The sequence below is a fragment of the Geotrypetes seraphini genome, chromosome 2 (genome assembly GCF_902459505.1).
Source record: "Geotrypetes seraphini chromosome 2, aGeoSer1.1, whole genome shotgun sequence".
NCBI classification, from domain to species: domain Eukaryota; kingdom Metazoa; phylum Chordata; class Amphibia; order Gymnophiona; family Dermophiidae; genus Geotrypetes; species Geotrypetes seraphini.
In genome coordinates this window covers 182,006,545-182,025,752 of record NC_047085.1, presented here as the reverse complement: position 1 = coordinate 182,025,752, position 19,208 = coordinate 182,006,545, and the positions used below count along the sequence as shown (strand labels likewise).

General features: G+C 42.5%; 1 protein-coding gene across 3 annotated transcripts in view; it reads left to right on the top strand.

Moving 5' to 3' along the window:
• The window catches only part of SLC66A2 (solute carrier family 66 member 2), a 123,707-nt gene that overhangs the window by 69,189 nt on the left and 35,310 nt on the right, over nucleotides 1-19,208 (top strand). For all 3 annotated transcript variants that reach the window (XM_033929780.1, XM_033929778.1, XM_033929779.1), the window contains one exon: nucleotides 5,429-5,645. In XM_033929780.1, the coding sequence (XP_033785671.1) occupies nucleotides 5,429-5,645 (217 nt within the window). The remainder of the gene's footprint in view (nucleotides 1-5,428; nucleotides 5,646-19,208) is intronic.

Sequence of the window (19,208 nt, the reverse complement as noted above, 5' to 3'; positions counted from 1 at the left end):
GGGAGGTTTAGGCAGAAAGATAAGGAGTTCGATAATTATGTTCTGAGCACTAATTCTACGACAGCATTAGAGAATACTAGACTTAACAGTGTTCTCCCAAGAAATTTTTTCCAGCTGGGTGGCATGAAAAATTATACGGATACGGTGGGATGGGGAAATGTGGTGGTCGTGAAAATTAAGAGCTCCTTTTACTAAGCTGCAATAGTGTTTTTAGCGCGTGCAGAATTGGCGCGCTACTTGGCTAGAACTAACGCCAGCTCAATGCTGGAGTTAGCGTCTAGCGCAGGGGTGTCCAATGTCGGTCCTCGAGGGCCGCAGTCCAGTCGGGTTTTCAGGATTTCCCCAATGAATATGCATTGAAAGCAGTGCATGCAAATAGATCTCATGCATATTCATTGGGGAAATCCTGAAAACCCGACTGGACTGCGGCCCTCGAGGACCGACATTGGACACCCCTGGTCTAGCGCATGCGGCACTTCTGCGCGAACTAAGCGCGCAGTAAAACCGCTATCGCAGCTTAGTAAAAGGAGCCCTAAATGTGTACTATTTGTATTAGTTAATTATTATTAGTTATTTTTCAATGCTCAATATGACTGCCTTTCTTAAGGTTTGACACTTGTTCCATAATATTTTTATTAAATTTAAGAAGTATCCAATTCTAGAAGTGAATAATTAGATATTTGCCCTCTTTCAAATGGTATAGAGCAGCGTCTCTCAAACTTTTTTAGCTCCGGCACACTAAACGGAGCTAATGTTTTTTGTGGCACACTAAATGCAGCAAATGTTTTTCATGGCTGGAAAAAATTTCTGGGGAGAACACTGTTGCCGTTAGTTTTCAAGGTCCAATCACATCAAAGAATGATGCTTATCTGGGCAGTTGTATAATAAAAAGAATGGATAAGATAATATGAGAAGTGAAATTATCATGAATCGGAGGGATACATACCCTGTAGGTCCTAAAAGTAGGCTTGTGGATTAGATATAAACTATGAAGGCAGTGGCATACCTAGCATATGTGACACGCGAGGCCCATCATTTTTGACACCCCCCCATCTGTATGAAAAACATGAATTTTAGTAACAATCCACACATCACACAAAAGTGTACCTAGGAAAAGGCAGCATCTTACATACTGCATTGAGCAGTACATCAATACACATATTGTAAAACTAAACAAGCCAGACTAGTACAGATCAATCCTACACAGTCAATCCTAGCTGAAAATCATGTCTTTCGAACACACAGAACACAGAAAACATCTTCACTTAGTATGGAATATGTAATCACAAACTAACCCCTCTCCCTTTTACAAAACTGTAATATGGTTTTTAGCCATGGTGGTAACAGCTCAGACTCATAGAATTCTGAACAATTACCACCATGGCCGGTGCTAAAAAAACGCTCTACAATTTTGTAAAAGGGGGGATAAAATAGAAAAACGTAGACAAAGGTTAAATTGAACCACCAAGAAGCTGGACTCTGCATACAATGCAACACCATAGAAACAGCGATGCATCTCCCCTAAAGCAAAAAAATAAATAAATATAATTTTTTTCTACATTGTCTTTTCTGGTTTCTGTTTTCCTCATAGTCTTGTCACTCTCTTCCTTTCATCCACTGTCTACCCTCTCTCTGCCCCTTCTATATGGCATCTTCTCTCCTTGTATTCCCTTTCTCCCTTCAACCCTATTAGTCTGGCATCCATCTTCTTCCCTTCCCTCCTCTAATAGTCTGGCAACTCTCTCCTCTTCTTCCCTTCCCTTTCCTTTCCCACACCCCCATGGTCTGGCATTTCACTCTCTCCTCTCCCTTCCATCAGCATCTGCCCCCTTTCTTTCCCTCCAACCCAATTCCATCCAGTATCCTTCCCCCTTATGTCTCTCTCTCCTTTCCCTGCACACCAATTCCATCAGCATCTGCCCCCTTTCTCTTCCTCCATCACCCTTCCATACCACCCTGACCCTCTTTTTCTCCCTTCACCACCCTTCTATGCTCCTCTCTCCCTCCAAACCAGCAAGGTCTATGATGACTGCTTCTGTTGTCTCTGCCTCCGGAAGATGTAAGTGACGTTGGAGGGGGTGGGCCGGCAGACGCAGGGAGTTGCGGCAAAGTTCCACAATGACTGCAGCTGCCGGTCCACCCCTTCCGACGTCACTTACATCTTCCAGAGGCAGAGGCGACAAATGCATTCATCGCAGGACCTTCCTGCACTTCAGTGCGGCTGCCTACTCTGCTTCGGAATAAGTATGGCAGCCGCGCTGAGGTGCAGGTGCCATATAGAGCAGCTTGGAAAGTTCTGGATCCAGCCAGTTGTGTACCCCTCTAGGGCTGGCACCTGGGGCGGTCTGCCACTATATGAGGGGACAAAAAATAATAAAAAGAATTAATAACTTGACCGATTTAGACATGTCATACAATTATAACCACAAAAATATGTCATAAAATGTAATTCTAAACTCAAGACTCCAGACGAAAAGCAGACTATAGAAAGAAAACCAGAAAAGACCAAATCCATAGTACTAAGATTCAAATGCTAAAATCGGACATGTCTGTTATGAAGAGACGTGTGGATCACTGCTAATTATAACGAGTGAGTCTTTAAAATATGAGACGGTAACGGATAGCGAGACCTGGAAGTGATAAATACTGGAGCCCAAACCAGAGCACCGTGATGAAACTTGAATGGAAATATGGATAGGTATTTATACTTTTGAGTAAAATTGCGATGCGGACATGTCATAGAAAAGAATAAATAATGTGTAAACTAAAAACCAAGAACAACATATTGTAACACTGAACTCAGAATTAATGAAATAACATGCTAAAAGAACTTAACCCCCCCCCCCCCTAAAATAGGTCATATACATACTTAAAATGATGGCTGGTTACAAACAGTATGCCTAGACTATATAGACCTAAACAGGGCAAAAGAAAACGTATGGGAAATGAACAGCTGATAATACAGAGTGTATCTTGAAAACATAAGCCGATAGTAGCTCAAAGACAAGCCGACCGGGTAGATGAAAAGTGAAACCTGGGAAAGATCTAAATTATTGTTCAAATGAGCTTCTATTAAAACCAAAGAATAAAGCTACAACACTCGGGAAAGTAAAAAAGGGAGAGTAAAATGGACTTACCGAAAAGGTCTCTGCACTGATGAGATAAACTCATAAGCAGAATAAATGTGAATACACGACAGTGGGGCTATTATATTTGATCCGTTGAAAGAGGCGCCAAAAAAGTGTCGGCAGTGGATTGGATGCGCATTGATAGGGGAGGGGCATCGGGCTGTTAAAAAAGGCTGCTTTAATAAATAAATGAAAATACTGGTGAAAAACTAAATAAAAAACCAAAACCATGATAAAATGCCGAACCTGACTGCAAGTGGTAGTGAAAGTAGCATAAGGCATCCATAGTACTGATAGTGCCAGAGCTGCTTAGAATAAAGAACTGTGCTAAGGAGCGATGTTCTAGAGCAGGGGTGCCCACACTTTTTGGGCTTATGAGCTACTTTTAAAATGACCAAGTCAAAATGATCTGCCAACAATAAATTTTTTTAAAAAACACAAAGCACACTATGCATAGAAAATGTTAATTATCATTCCTATTTCGGGGTTTTTTCAAAGAGGTCAAGGCAGATGCCTCTATGCACTGTCACCTCAGTAACAACCATACAAAAATAGACAAATACCCCTCTCCCTTTTTACTAAACCACGATAGCAGTTTTTAGCGCAGGGAGCTTCGCTGAATGCCCAGTGCTGCTCTCGACACTCATAGGCTCCCTGCGCTAAAAACCGCTAGTGCAAAATATAGACATCAGATATAAATTCAGACACATTATGATCACTAAATTGAAAATAAAATCATTTTTCCTACCTTTGTTGTCTGGTGATTTCATGAGTCTCTGGTTGCACTTTCTTCTTTTGACTGTGCATCCAATCTTTCTTCTCTTCTTTCAGCCTGTATGCTTCCTCTCCTCCAGACATCATTCCCTCCCCCAACTTTTTCTTCCTCTCTCCCTGCCTCCCTTTCTTTTTTTCTTTCTTCATGCCCCCTTTCTTTTTTTTCTGTTTCTCTTCTTTCCTTCTGTCTGTCTCCCTGCCTGCCCTCTTTCTTTCTTTCTCCCTGCCCTCCCCCAAGCCACTGCCACTGCCGCAGCCATCAGATAACAGGCCCCAAAGCCGCCGCCATCATCGGATAACAGGCCCCAAAGCTGCCGCCGTCCCAAGCTCTCCCTGCTTCCCTGCATCGAGCCGACCAGCTTTCCTCTCCCCAATGTCAATTCTGCTGTCGGAGAGGAAGTTCCGGCCCAGCCAGGCAGTGATTAGCTGGCCAGAACTTCCTCTCCAACGGCTGAATTGACGTTGGGGAAAGGAAGGCTGATCGGCCTGGTAGATTATGATTGACCTATTGGGCACCCCTGTTCTAGAGAAATGCTGACGGGTCCTTCCTTCACGGAAATAGAAAGTAGGCAGAACCCGGCAGCAAGAATAGCAAATTGTAAGCTTCACTGACCTGTCTCCCGCCTTAGCCAATAGCGAACGCATGCTCCGCAGCTCTAACATGTGCGTGCCGGCTTCCCTTCTCTTCTCTTCCACCCCTCCCTCCACCCTGGACATAACTTCCGGTTTTGGAGGGAAGAGAAGGGAAGCTGGCACGCACACGTTAGAGCCCCAGAGCATAAGTTTGCTACGGGCTAAGGCGTGAAATCTCCAAGCCGTTTTTTTTTTAATGTTGAGCAGTGGCGGCAGCAGCAGAATTCACGATCGGATGATAGCTGGGCGGTCATCTAAATTAGCTGGGCGGAGCACCCGGCTATAAGGCCCTAGGGAGAACATTGCTTAAGTTAGCATTCACAACTAAATGTAGGCATGAATAATTATATCAGGTATACCTGTATAGTGAGCATAACTGTTCACAGATAAATGTGGCACTCTAGCAAATAACTCTAGCAAATAACTTAGCAGATGAATCCAGCTTCGGACTTGAAAGGTTGGGAAATGATGGGCTTATGCTTCAAAACTATGAGCTCACTGTCCTGCCTGGTATCTATATTACTGAAGTACCTGTATGTAAACTGCTTTGAGTGTGGTTATAAAACTACAAAAAACAAAGTCAGTATACAAGTCCCAGTCCCTATGTAGGGGAAAAATGTTAGAATGAACTCAAATCTATCACTTGCTTTTGTGATTTAGTGGCTTCTTAGGGATTGATATTAAACATAACTTCTCCATCATATGGATTAGTGGAGTTATGTGCTAAATAATAAAGCGATTGTATTTATTGTTATACACACATCGCTATTAGTTCACATACCCATTCATTATAGAAACACAAATGTATTTATTTTTAAAAAGTTGATATTCTGCCTTAATTACTATTACATGCAAAATGCAATTAACTGATGCTTGAATTTCTTTTATTTCAGACTTTGACCTGAACTGCTTTTGGCACTGGAGCAGGTTTACAGACTATGTGCAATGTGTGTTGACTTTCACCGCAGTGACGGGATACATCACCTACCTTTCCCTCGACTCTGTTGTGTTTGTAGAGACATTGGGCTTTCTTGCAGTGTTCACTGAAGCCATGCTGGGTGTTCCACAGCTCTATAGGAACCATCAGAACAGGTCCACAGAAGGCATGAGGTAGGACTGCGTGCCTGCTTGGGGGTGGGGCAAAAGAGGAGCCAGTATCAACTCAAATATATAGAATTGTTTCTGGAAGAATTTTGCCAAGACTAGATTCTAGGGAGGAATTTCTTGCAGAGGAATGGGGTCAGTTGTTTTTGGACTCTTGGGGAGTCATTTCTATAAAGGGTGCCAGAATTTAGGCATCTTAAATCCAGCTCGCTGAGCACAATTTCTGTGTTTGCATCAGGGTGCCCAGATTCTGTTATAGAGTTCTAGCCTAAGTCAGCATTTAAGCACACCTATTAAGCCATATCAATGTTGGGCATAAATGTGCATTCTTAAATGTCGCATGTAAATGACAGTATTCTATAAACTATGCACATAAATGTTTTGACATGTCCATGCACTGCCTCTCTTGCATTTATGTGCTATGCAGTCTGCAAACTAAAGTTATAGAATACTGGTCAGCACATGCCTAGCACTTAAATATGTGTTATGCTCATGCATGGAAGTTCTAGTCATATTTTATAATCTTTATCACGCAAGTGATGCTTACATTTAGATGCTAGATGATAGAATTATGGAGTTGGTGATATGCTGCCAGTGTCCTTCAAAACATACTCGAGAGAGACAACTAGAATCCACTTCATGAACTGTTGAAGGGCTGAAATAATGATTCCACTTACTCAAATGTGGCAAGATCCAAAGTACAAGTAAATTGTAAAGTATAGTTAAGTATAAAAATGATATACTATAATACAGGGTAAATTTAAGTTTTATTTTGAAGTTGGAGTTGGTACATTTTACTGACTCCAACTCCACAGTCCTTGTAGAGGGTGGATATATTTATTTATTTTAATCAGGCAGATTGCAGTGAAACAGGTAAATGGAGAGCTGATGAATGTAACCTCCTCTTTCTTAGAATTAGTAACCTTTGAAAGATTTTATTTTCTTAAATGAGCCATTAACCCTAGGTAGGAATTGGAGTACTGTGTGTTGGAGTCGAAGCAGCCGCATGATGGTAAAGCTGCATCATTATGGTCTTGACAGGTTTTCAAAAGTATAATTGCAAATCTGTCATGTTGCCATGGCAATGAGAATAGTGACTTACTTAGACTTCCTTTCTTTATATATATTTAAAATATAAATTTTTTGTTTGCCTTTTTGGCAGATGACACTGAGATCTGCAGCAAAGTGGACACCTTGAATGAGTAGGCAGAATAAGATATGATCCAAGACACTTCAAGCAGTGGTTGAGTGCTTAGCAGTCACTATTATGTGCAAATAATTGACAGATTCTATGCATTTGAAGTGCAGAAATTAGAGAGAGCAGTGCACTATGATGGACACCGGTATCAAGGATGCTAGTTTGATCTCATGCTAGTGAAATAGTGTGGCATCATCCAGAGGGATGCTGTGTATATATTTATATTTATATATATATATATATATATATATATATATATATATATATATATATATATATATGTAAAAGGAGAGGCATGACAAGCAGAAAAAATATACCTCTGTTCTGGTTGTTGAGAACTTGCTTAGAAGTTTTAAGGCCCTACCTTTAAAAGGCTATAAGTGGTAAACAGATAAGGTTACCAACATTTTGAATGGTTTATACCAAAAACTGTAGGAGATGAGACTTAAGAACCTAAATGTGTGTACCAAAGAGGAGAGGATGACGACTATAATAGTCTTTCAAATATCTCAAAAGTAGGCTTTAGATGTTGAATGTTTATACTGGACTGTTTTAATGGATTGAAACTGGATGACTATCTTGTCTGTCCTTTCATGCAATGGGGTTTTCTCTTTTTGTTTTGTTTTTATCCACATGCTTAGATCCACATGTTTGGAATATGCAGTGTAACAAGTTTTTAATAAACATATAATAATGCACAAAAAGAAAACATGTTATAATGTTCTAGAATAGGGGTCCTTAGATTATAGCGCTTGAAGAGATATTTTCTAGCCTGCCATATTTTCCGTCCTTGTGGTTTGATGCAGGTAATAGATCAGTTTTATCCCCCATGTACAGTAGCAGACAACCTTTAGTTAGTTGAGCCTGATATAAATTTAATAAATGAGGTAATAGGGAAATTTGGAATGATTTATAAAACTCTACAGTGAAACCATCACCACCTGGAACAGATCCAACTCTAAGGGACTTCAATGCTGCTTGTAGTTCTTTCAGTGATATAGGCGCCTCAAGGTTTCCTTTTATATGCTCGGGAAATTTTGGTCCCTTGATTGACTTTAAAAACGCTAAACCCTCTAATTCTTTATTTGAATAAGACTAAGAAGAATATAAAGCTTTATAAAAGTTCAAAAATTGAGAATGAGTTTCCCCCCTTCTCATCTTTAATAGCCACAATCTTTATTTTTCTTTTTTTAGCTTTAAGATAATTAATTAATACTCTTCCCGCTTTATTCGAGTTTCCATAAGTCAGAGCCTTTTGAGAAAACAATTCTTTCCTAGCCAGCTGAGAGGAAATCTCATTGTATTTATATTTAGCTTTTAAGAGGACCTGTAAAATAGGTTGTTCCCATTTCAAGGCCGATTGTGACTCCAAGTCCTTAATATTTTGTTCCAGATCAGTAAATTCCATTTTAAGTTGTTTCCTAATATGTGCCGAATATGATATGATTTGCCCCTTCATGATAGCTTTGAAAAAATCCCACAGTGTTTCTAATGATATTTCCTCTGAGGCATTGATTTGGAAATATTCATTCATTCATTTTCAATTGAAATTCTTCAAGAAAGTTTGAGTCTGCATGCAATGTATTATTAAATCTCCATACAGGTCTAATACAATCTTGTTCAGCAAACTTAAATTCAATCCAGACTCCATTATGGTCTGTCAAAATAATTGGATATATGGTGGCTTTTATTACCTGCTGTACTATTTTATCTGATACAAAAACATAATCTATTCGTGAAAATGATTTATGGACATGGGAGCAGAAAGAAAATTCCCAATCATTAAAATGGAAAATCCGCCATATATCTTTCAGTGCACAGGATTGTACCAAGTTATCTAACCCTAATGATTTTATTATTTTGCTTGTTTTTTGTCCCATAATGGATCCATAACAGTATTAAAGTCCCCCGCCACTACTACATTAGAAGCAGCCAGTGGTAGTATCAACTGCTGAAGAGTTAAAAAAAATTCAGCTTGATTTGAATTAGGGACATAGATGTTAAAGAGTGCCAGCGTATCTTTCCCCAAGCTCATGTTCACATGGATCCATCTACCTGAGAGATCAGCAGAATTCAAATTAAAAGTAGCTAAGCATTTCTTATTAACTAAAATAGCAACTCCAGCCTTTTACCTACAGCAGGAGCAAACAAACATTGTTTAACCTACCACTTCCAACTTCTTTGATTCCATGGCATTTAAATGTGTTTCCTGGATATATTATATATCCACATCCTGCTGTTTTAGAAAGTTAAGTGTTCTTTTCCTCTTGATTAGATGGTTAATCCCATTGACGTTTAAGAAAAAGAATTTTAAAGTCATTGTATAATTTTATCACAAAGGAACCTTAAAAAATAATCTTTCTATTTCCCTATAAATCCATTAATCAATAAATTCATTTTCCACATCCAGAACCCCAATTTAAACCCTTCTGTTTCTCACCCCAATCCCCTCCCAATTCCCATCCTTATCTGAATACAGAACCAGAATCCCATAATAACCCCCCCTGTACTCCCCCCAAATCGCTATCCCCATTATCATGCGAATGCTTGAAGGTGCACATATGGACCAGCAACCAGAACCCTCCCCCAGACATAAACACTTTCCCCCAACATATAAAATTTTCTAATAAATAACTGAAAATTAAATAAATAAATAGAATAAATAATTAAAAATCTATTATGATTTAATAAATACTGAGCAGCTGACTATATTTATTAATTTTTTCCTTATTCTTATCCTAATAGAACTTCATTGAATTACTAAATTATTAGATTTCTAAACAATATACATAACTGAAATCATCTATAGATAGAATGTATCCCAGAAAAGCACACTCTAGACACTAATATTTACCTTTATCACCCCATAAATTACCCTCAGTTAAGACAGCATATCTCCTTTTTATATACTAATCATATTATATTTAAATATTTAAATATATAATCCAAAATAGGTAAAAATCTATAAAACTCCATGAAAATCTTAAAGTAAAATCACTTTGAAGAATCATAAAGTGCTTATGTGACACCCCGAAGTCAATTCATTAACTTTAATAACTATCATTATCCTACAAACCATTCATCTTCCTTCTATCTATATATTCGATACCCCCTCCCATTAAGATATCTAGTACCATACAGTTCTCCTCCAGACACAGGAACCCAAGACTTGGGCAAAAGATTTGTGCTGTAATGAAATCCGGCACCAATCAATTTGTATTTCCTCAGATATGTAGTCACACTGGTGTGGCCAAAACGGCAATTCTCTCCCAAACCGCAGGCAATGTCCAAGAATTCTGAACAAGCAGGATACACGTGGCAGGCAACTGCAGGGGAAAGGAGATGCAGGCACTCGACCAGTTCAGCACATTTTCACTAAAAAGAAAAAAAAAAAAGCAGCCTTCTGCTCATGCGCACCCTCTGCCCATCTGTAGAAACTGGAACTCTCACGTGGTTTACCTCCGTAGCAGGAACTCAAACCTCTCACTACTCTGTAGACGATGCAAATCCTTAAAAACTCAGCCATATCAAATGATCACTGCAAAGATGCTACAGATCCATCTGTACAAAGAGACCACAGGCTAAAACTCTCACATGCAGTCATGACCCTTCAGCCCCGCTGATCCGTGTTGTGCCCCAATGCCGACTCGGACTTGATAACTTAATGGAGGACTTAACTTGCTTCTGATTGGAGCTCCCGAATCATTCCTAGGGAGGGACTTGTCAGTCTAGACCAAGCTCATTTGCCAGAAGTAAAAACACCTATCATTCTTGCTCCTATACATTTCTTTAGAGGGCGGAAACTGGATCTCTCAAACCTTTGCCATTGGTGAGATGCCAAGCAGAGATCAAACTTGCTCCTATTTTGCGGCAGACTCAAATAAAGTAAACTGTCCTCGTGCACCATGACAGTTAGAGTTTTAACTTCCAATTCACTTTATTCTTGTTGTATTTTCCAAACTTTTCAAGGCATCACACAAGCAAATCACACAAAAACACCAAAACCCACAACAGTCAAGTACCACAACATTGTTCAATAAACGTTACATTTTGTGCTCAAATTCCTTAGCACATTGGTACCGTTTGTTGAAACAAAAACTCTTAAGTTTAGCAAATTGGACAGTTTTATTATTATATGTCACCCACATAATTGCAGGGTAAAAGAGCCCATACCTTGCCTCAATTTGTTGCAGCTGTGGTCTCATTGTTAAGAATTGCCTCCGGAAATTCACTGTTGCCCTTGCAAAATCCAGGACAAATATGATTTTTTTATCCTTGTATTTCAAGCTTTTATTCTCTTTTGCCACCTTTAAAATATCCATAGCCTGCTGGAAACGGAGGACATGAAAAATTAGCGGGCGAGGGGCAACTGAATCGTTGAATCTCCTCGCTGGTATTCTGTGTGCCCTTTCAATTTTTAGCAGCATCTTCAGGTTAAGGGGGAGCAGTTTAGCTATTAAATCCTCCAGAAACGCCACTGCATCTTTCCCCTCTGCCCCTTCCAGAAGTCCCAGCACTCTCACACTGTTCCTCCTCAACCTGTTCTCATAATCCTCCATCCTTTTTTCCATATCCAATAAAGCCCTGTGGTCTTTTTTACAGTGCACCTGCTCAGCTTCCATTTTCTCCACTCTTGATTCAAACTGTTCCATTCTGTTATTTATCATGTCAATCTTCTGAGATAAATTCACAATCTCCTCTGTCATCACTGCTAGCTGATTCGTGTTTTCATTCATCACTGCTTTTAATGCTTCATAGCTTTTCAATTAACACTATCATATCAAGAGCATCAGCCAGCAGAGTCTTAGATGGCGTGGGTGGATCTTCCTTTAATCTTTTTGCCTTTCCACCGGTTTCAATCTTTGTCTGTCTTGTAGCCATTATATAGTTTTCTTGCCGCTGAGGCAAAAAGTGTGCCTGGGGGCAGGAGCTTCACAGCTACACGTCCATGCAGTAACGGCTCCAAGCCACGCCCCCCCCCCCCAAAAAAAAAAAAAAAAACCAACGTAGAGAGAGTAAAAATATATATTTTCTTTTTCTAGAACCTTGGGCTTCAGCCTTGAGAGATCGAGATGAGAGATGGGGTTTTCGTTCACCATTGAGTTTAATCTCGCTGATGCAATTTTTCCCATGTCAAAACTAGTTTGCCCAGAAGTGTGTTTTTGGTAGAGACATAATTGTTCACTAGGAATTGCTATCAGCTTCAGCTTTTTCTCTGCTTCAAGGTGACCCAACTCATCACTATTCTGTTTGGTTGGAGACCAGTAACTGGTTGCAAAAAAACACAGGAAATTCCACTGTTCTCATAGGCCATATTCGCTGAACAGCAAAATTTTAAAGATCAAATGATTCACTGCTTGCTTGATGAGGTTAGCAATAGAAAAATCCTATTCTAGATTTTGCTGTTTGACTTGGCTTACTGAGGAATCATTTACAGCTTGCTTCTGCTTTCAGTTTTAACTGAAAACATATCTATAATAATAAAATGCTAGCCGCGCATGCGCACTCTTGCCGCTTGTTCCCTGAGATCTGATCTGTCGCGCTGTGCCAGCGAGAGTGTGCATGCGCGCTTAGTACGTCACTGGCGGAGATGAAGAGAAGCAGCGCTGCTGGGCAAGGGGCCGTCCTCGCCCGCCCCGGCTTCCTGGTCACACTGAGACCAGGGCAATCTCAAGGCGCAGTGGTCATGCTAGGGGTAGGGTAGGGAGGAGGGCTTTGAGGCAGGCGGCTGTTGGTGGAGAGCAGCCGAATGCAGGAAGCGGAGCGGCCAGGTAAGAAAAAAACAACAACAACCAACCGAGCGAGCCGGGCCGCTGAGAAAGCGCGGGAGGCCCGGGCCGGGCTGCGGACGGGGACGGAGCTGGGGCGGTGAGCCTTCCCTGCGGCTGTCCGCTGAGGCGAATAGCTTTCCAGCGGTTACGTTTCACTCCCTCTGCCACAACTTCCTGTTTCCGCCAGGGCGGGATGCGGCAGATGGAAAGAAGTTGCGGCGGAGGGAGCGGGACGTTGGAGAAGCAAACTTTTGGGTGGTGTTGGGAAACTTCAGAGACAGGTTTATAGGTCGGACGTGGGGATGGGGCGTTTGAGAATGAGGGAGAGAAGTCGGGCCGCAGACGATGAGACTCGGGAGAATGGGAGGAAGAGATGCCAGACCGTGGGCAGAGCAATCCACGCGCTTTGAATTCGGGTGAAGAGAGCTGTTTGGGTTGTGAGGGCAGTGAAATGCGCGTGACTTGGTATCTCTGGGTTATCTGTTCTTTAAGGCTGGCTGAGTTTTGCTTAATATCTTTTTGGAAGGTTGAAAACAATTGCTATTGTCTTTAAAATTGGCAGTCTAGATGATGACGTCAAAATTCAATGCAATTCAGGGAAGTGGTATGGAGGGGGAGGGAATGCTGCTTTGGCTGCTGCACAGGGAAGTGGTGGGAGAGAAATGCTGCTGCATAGGAGGCAGGGAGAGAGACAGATAAATAGAAAGATAGACAGACAGCGGGAGGAAGGGAGACAGAAAGAAAAGAAGATAGACACAGGGGCAGGGAGACACACAGAAAGACAGACAGACAAAGGGGGCCAGGGACAGAGACAGACAGAAATAAAGACAGACATATATTCTAGCACCCATTAATGTAACGGGCTAAAATACTAGTTTTAATATAATTGAATGGCTTCCAAAAATATGGATATGACATTAAGTTCTTCCAAAGCTTTATCAAGGATACTCGCCAGAAATGTCTGCCATCCAACTCCAGTAAATTATCAAGTCAAGAATGCATGGATGATTCTAGGGCATATCCTTGAGAAAATTATGGGCAATATAAACAAACTTCCCAGACAGTTGGACCAGTAAAACCATGAATAAGTAGAAATATTTTTCTTACAGTTATTAAAAAATTTTTTTAAAATTTTTTTTAATGAATGCTAAGAGAAGTACAAATGATGATATATGACATGTAAAGCTTTTAGCTGTGAAACTTTTTGAGCCTTGGGTTGTGTCATTGAGGCCCTGTATAAATACTATCTATATACTGACTTTTTTTTTTGTAGACTTTGGGTATAAGATAAGTTCTTGACATAACTCTATTTAAGATATATTGATGTCTTCCATGTTGTATAATGGTTGCATACTACTTAGTTGCACTACAAGGAATCAATAATATTAAAACGCTAGAGCACGCATGCGCTCTCGAAAATTCGTGAGGTATGGCGCCGTGAGGTGTGCTTCTGTGGCAACATTCTAACCTCACGGCGCATGCGGGGGCTGAAAGCGCGCGACTGTGCTCTCTCCCTGTCCTCGGCGCGTCACCACCCGCCCTCACTCGTCGCTGCCTCTCACTCGCTGCCTGCCCGCGTCCTCGCCATGTCACCTCACTCGCTGCCGCCGCCGCTGATCCTCCTCTTCAGAGCAGCCTGCGATCGTCGCCAGCTTTAAAGAACCTCGCAGGCCGCTCTCCAACCTCAGTAGCACGCTCCCTCTGACGCACGGGATCGCGTCAGAGGGAACGTGCTACCGAGTTGGAGAGCGGCCTGTTAGGTTCGCTAAAGCCGGCCACCAAGATCGCAGGCTGCTTTGAAGAGGAGCAGGCCAGAAGACGCCGGGATGGAGGGGAGGGTAAGAAGGGGATCAATACCGGGAGCCAGGGGGAGAGGGAAAGGGAAAGGGGGCTGCTTTGGGGGGAGGGGTGTGCTGGGGGGAGACAGAAGGGGCCATGGAGAGGGAGAGGGAAAGGGGGCTGCTTTGGGGGGGAGGTGTGCTGGGGCCAGCTTTGCTCTGGGAGGAGACAGAAGGGGCCATGGAGAGATAGAGGGAAAGGGGGATACTTTGGGGGGAGGTGTGCTGGGGACAGACAGCTTTGCTCTGGGGGGAAGACAGAAGGGGCCATGGAGAGACAGGGAGAGGGAAAGGGGGCTTCTTTGGGGGGAGGGGTATGCTGGGGGGAGACAGAAGGGGCCATGGATAGATAGGGAGAGGTGTGCTGGGGACAGACAGCTTTGCTCGGGGGGAGGGGGGAAGCCAGAAGAGGGCCATGGAGAGACAGAGGGAGAGGGAAAGGGGGCTGCTTTGGGGGGAGGTGTGTCCTGGGGGCAGACAGCTGTGCTCGGGGGGGGGGGGGGAGACAGAAGGATACAGACAGCGGCCAGGGAGAGAGAGATAAAGAAACACAGACAGACAGACATCTATTCTAGCACCCGTTAATGTAACGGGCTTAAAGACTAGTTTGTTAATAAGAGAATAGATAGTACATCTCAGTTCTGTATGCCTAGTGCCCTATGTAACATGCCCCCCCTAAAATAAATCATGTGTTATATGCAACTGTGAGATACTGAATCATAAAGCTTTCTTAATGGTTGCTATGTCTACTGCTAACTATGAGGAATCTTCAAAACATTTCTGCACTATTTTTTTTAAAACACTATTTATTAAATATCTCAAAAGCAAATTGCATCACTTTTCCACGTAATCACCGTTTTTGTGATATATTTTTTCCAGCATTCTACTAACACGCCCTTTTACCACATTCCTGCACCAACCATTTCCCACAAAAATATGAAAGTGTGGAAACTTTTTGAAGAACCCTCGTATTACCCGTTGCTGTGGGCTAGTGACTCTTTGTGGTTAAACTATAAAATACGTCCTTCTGAATTTTGTTGATTGTGACATCTAATGGTTTGGTATATTTTCACACTTGGTTTCATTGATCTTTCCAAACCAACAGAATATTTGGTTACTGCTCCATTTAAATTGTCTTCCCCTTCCTCCCTCGCCAGATTAAAGATACATACAGAATAATAAGATAGGGGCATAGCTACTATTGAACGAGCCCGATAAAACGCCCAGGGTCACTCACTGGTAGGGGCCGCCTGAAGTTGGACCCTGATTCAGTTGCATGGATCCAGCTTCCACTTCAGGTTCTCCACATGCTGCTGCAGTCATAGCAGAGGTGGCAAGGCCTTTCCATTGCTGTGTCCTACCCACAAGAAGTCACATCATAGAAGTAGGATGTGGCAGAGGAATGGCCCTTCTGCCGGAAAGCGACAGCTTTCAGTGCTGCTTCTGCAGCAACTGTGGCAGCATGTGGTGGGAAGCTGGAGGAGACCGAACTCTGCAGGCATATGGAGGGGGGACAGGAAAGGAGAGATGCTGTGTACGAAGGGGAAGGGGGGCCATAAAGAAATGCCTAAATGTTGGGGAGGGGAAGCTGAGGGAAAAGAGAGAGCCCTAGAGAAAAGGGGAAGATGGTCAAAATGCTGGACTGGGGAGGGGGGTGGAAGTAAAGAGAGAGAGGGGAAGGAAGGTTGGTTGAGTTGGTAGGGTGCAGGAGGAAGGGAACACAGAAGCTGCACATGAAGAGAAACAAAGACACAGAGATGGCTGACCATAAAGTGACATAGACACAAGTCTTGCTGGCTGTGGAGAGAACATAAGGACAGGGACATAGGTGCATTGCAGGACACGAGAGAAGGGATAGGAACACAGCTGGACAGAGTAAGTTAAGGACACAGAAGACATTCTGATAATGGTGGAAGATGGGGATAGGGACAGAGGGGGAGACATGGGTCAATGACTGGCTGAGTGGCAGACTTCAGAGGGTGGTAGTTAACGGTACCCTCTCTAAAACATCGGAGGTGACCAGTGGAGTATCGCAGGGCTCAGTCTTGGGCCCGCTCCTTTTCAACATATTCATAGGGGGCCTAACTCAGGGGCTTCAAGGTAAGATAACGCTATTCGCTGACGATGCCAAACTATGCAATATAGTGAGAGACGGCAATTCACCCGATAGTATGACACAGGACCTACATTTGTTGGAGCTTTGGTCCTCGACCTGGCAGCTGGGCTTCAACGCTAAGAAATGCAAGATCATGCACCTCGGCAGCTGAAATCCATGCAGAACTTACACCTTGAATGGTGAGACCTTAGCTAGAACTTCAACAGAACGAGACTTGGGAGTGATCATCAGCGCAGACATGAAAACTGCTGATCATGTGGAGAAGGCTTCATCTAAGGCAAGACAGTTGTTAGGTTGCATTCGCAGGAGTTTCGTCAGCCAGAAGCCTGAAGTCATAATGCCATTATATAGAACCATGGTGAGACCTCATTTGGAATACTGTGTGCAATTCTGGAGGCCACACTACCGAAAAGATGTGCTGAGAGAGTCGGTGCAACGGATGGCCACCAGGATGGTCTCGGGGCTCAAGGATCTATCGTACGAGGAAAGGCTGAAAAATTTGCGGCTGTACTCACTCGAGAAACGTAGGGAGAGAGGAGACATGATCGAGACGTTTAAGTATATTATCGGCCGTATCAAGATGGAAGAAGAGATTCTCTTTCTCAAAGGACCCTCAGCCACAAGAGGGCATCCGCTCAAACTCAGGGGGCGGGAAATTTCATGGCGACACCAGGAAATATTTATTCACCGAGAGAGTGGTTGATCCTTGGAACGAGCTCCCGGTGCAGGTGATCAAGGCAAACAGCGTGCAAGAATTTAAGAGCAAATGGGATGCCCATGTGGGATCCCTTAGAGGGTTAAGCCAAGGGAACCTGTCACCGGGAGTGGGATCCCTAGGATAGTAGACTTGGGGGTAGGTCAGTAGAGTGGGCAGACCTGATGGGCTATGGCCCTTATCTGCCGTCATCTTCTGTGTTTCTATGGACAAGACAGACGCACAGAAAAGATGAATGCTGGATATATAGAGAAGAAATGTCAAATGGACTGAAAGTTAAGAAAAAGAACAGAAAAGCAGAAGACGCTACAACCAAAGCAATGTTCAGACAACAAAAGTAAGACATTTTTTTCTGAATTTATTAACAGTTAGCTTTGGGAAATGTGCATCCCCACCCCCATCTCCCAGTATCTTGGGAGCAATAGTATTATAGGAGACCCATCTCAATTTTTCTGCCCAGGGCCCATTTAGTACTAGTTATATCACTGAAGATAGTGATACAATGCAAAGGGGTTGGAAAGAATTGCATGAACCATTCTCTTGTCTGCTTTCCTCACTTGTTTCCCACATGGATGCAGATGTGGGGGGGGGGGGGGAAAGCATTACTAAATAAAGCTCAAAGCAATTGAAAAGATTTGAGGGTGAGGTCTTATGGAACTCTGCTGAGCCATGTTCAGCAAGGGAAGACAGAGTGGGCTGAATTTTCCTCTCTCCCCCCTCCCAATAAGTATAGAAATGCCCGTCTGTCAAAGTGGATCCACATGTTAATTTTCCCTGTGTGTTCATTGAAGAATAGAACACACAATCCTGAAAATGTTTTCCATCAGCAAGTTGTAAAATCTTGTACTATTACTTTGGATTGGCCTAGAGTTTTGTATGAAAAGTATTAATGATAGGGAGAGAAATCCTAAAAATAATCCCTTTTTAATTATGACATTGATCTTGATAACAGTAGGCATATACAGCAGAATTGTCCAGTGGGGAAGCCTAATATAACCTCAATTCATTACTTCTCTTGAGGTCAACCTAAGCATTCTTGTTGGGGAAAAAAAGTAATTAATTGGCATCCAGAAAACTCAAAGCTTGTGATTAATGGAGATTAGTATTTTAGCTTTACATGCTCCCTGCCATAATTCATTTTATTTTTGCCAAAGTAGACATCTTAAATCACCTTGGACAAAGAGAAAACAGCAGCATAATTTCAGGAATGGAAAAAATTAGAAAATGTTGCATGCTAGCAAGACAGTTCCAGGAGATAGGTGGGGATGGCAAACATAAATCTGTATGTACTACAAGCTGGTCTGATTTGCAGGGCAACTACATCATGAAAATAAACCTGAACCTTGGATCAAATGTGTTTAAAATGTATCTCAGATATTTAAGGTGAAAATCCTGTAAGCTGTTGGCAGCATTTGAGGACTACAGTTCTACATTTCTCTGGAAGATGCAAACTAAACTCTTTCTTTCTGTTCCTCCAGTCTTCCAGTGTCTCCCTAGTGCCACCGTTTCATGATCCCACTCTTCACCCTCTCCAGCCCTCCCATCTCTCTCCAGGCTATTCATCTTTAACTTTTATCAGTGTCATTTTTAGATAGAAGCATTCAAGAAAGCTAAAAGGGAGGGGGGGGGGGGACTAGAGAATGACATGGGGAGCACTGGAATTCAATTTCCCTGTCCCATCCCCTTGAGTTTAAGCTCTGCCTTAACCACACAAGCCTCAATTTAAAGTGTTTGAAGCTTGTGCAGATGAGGATGGAGCTTGCAGGAATGGGACAGGGACAGGAAAAGAACTTGCAGGGATGGGACGGGAAAATGTGTTCCCATGGGGATGGTGAAAAATTTGTTCCTGTGTCATTCTCTAGGGGGAGCAAGTTAATTGTAGGCTGGCGAGAGCAAACCAAATTGACTTTCACGCATCACCCCTTTCTTTC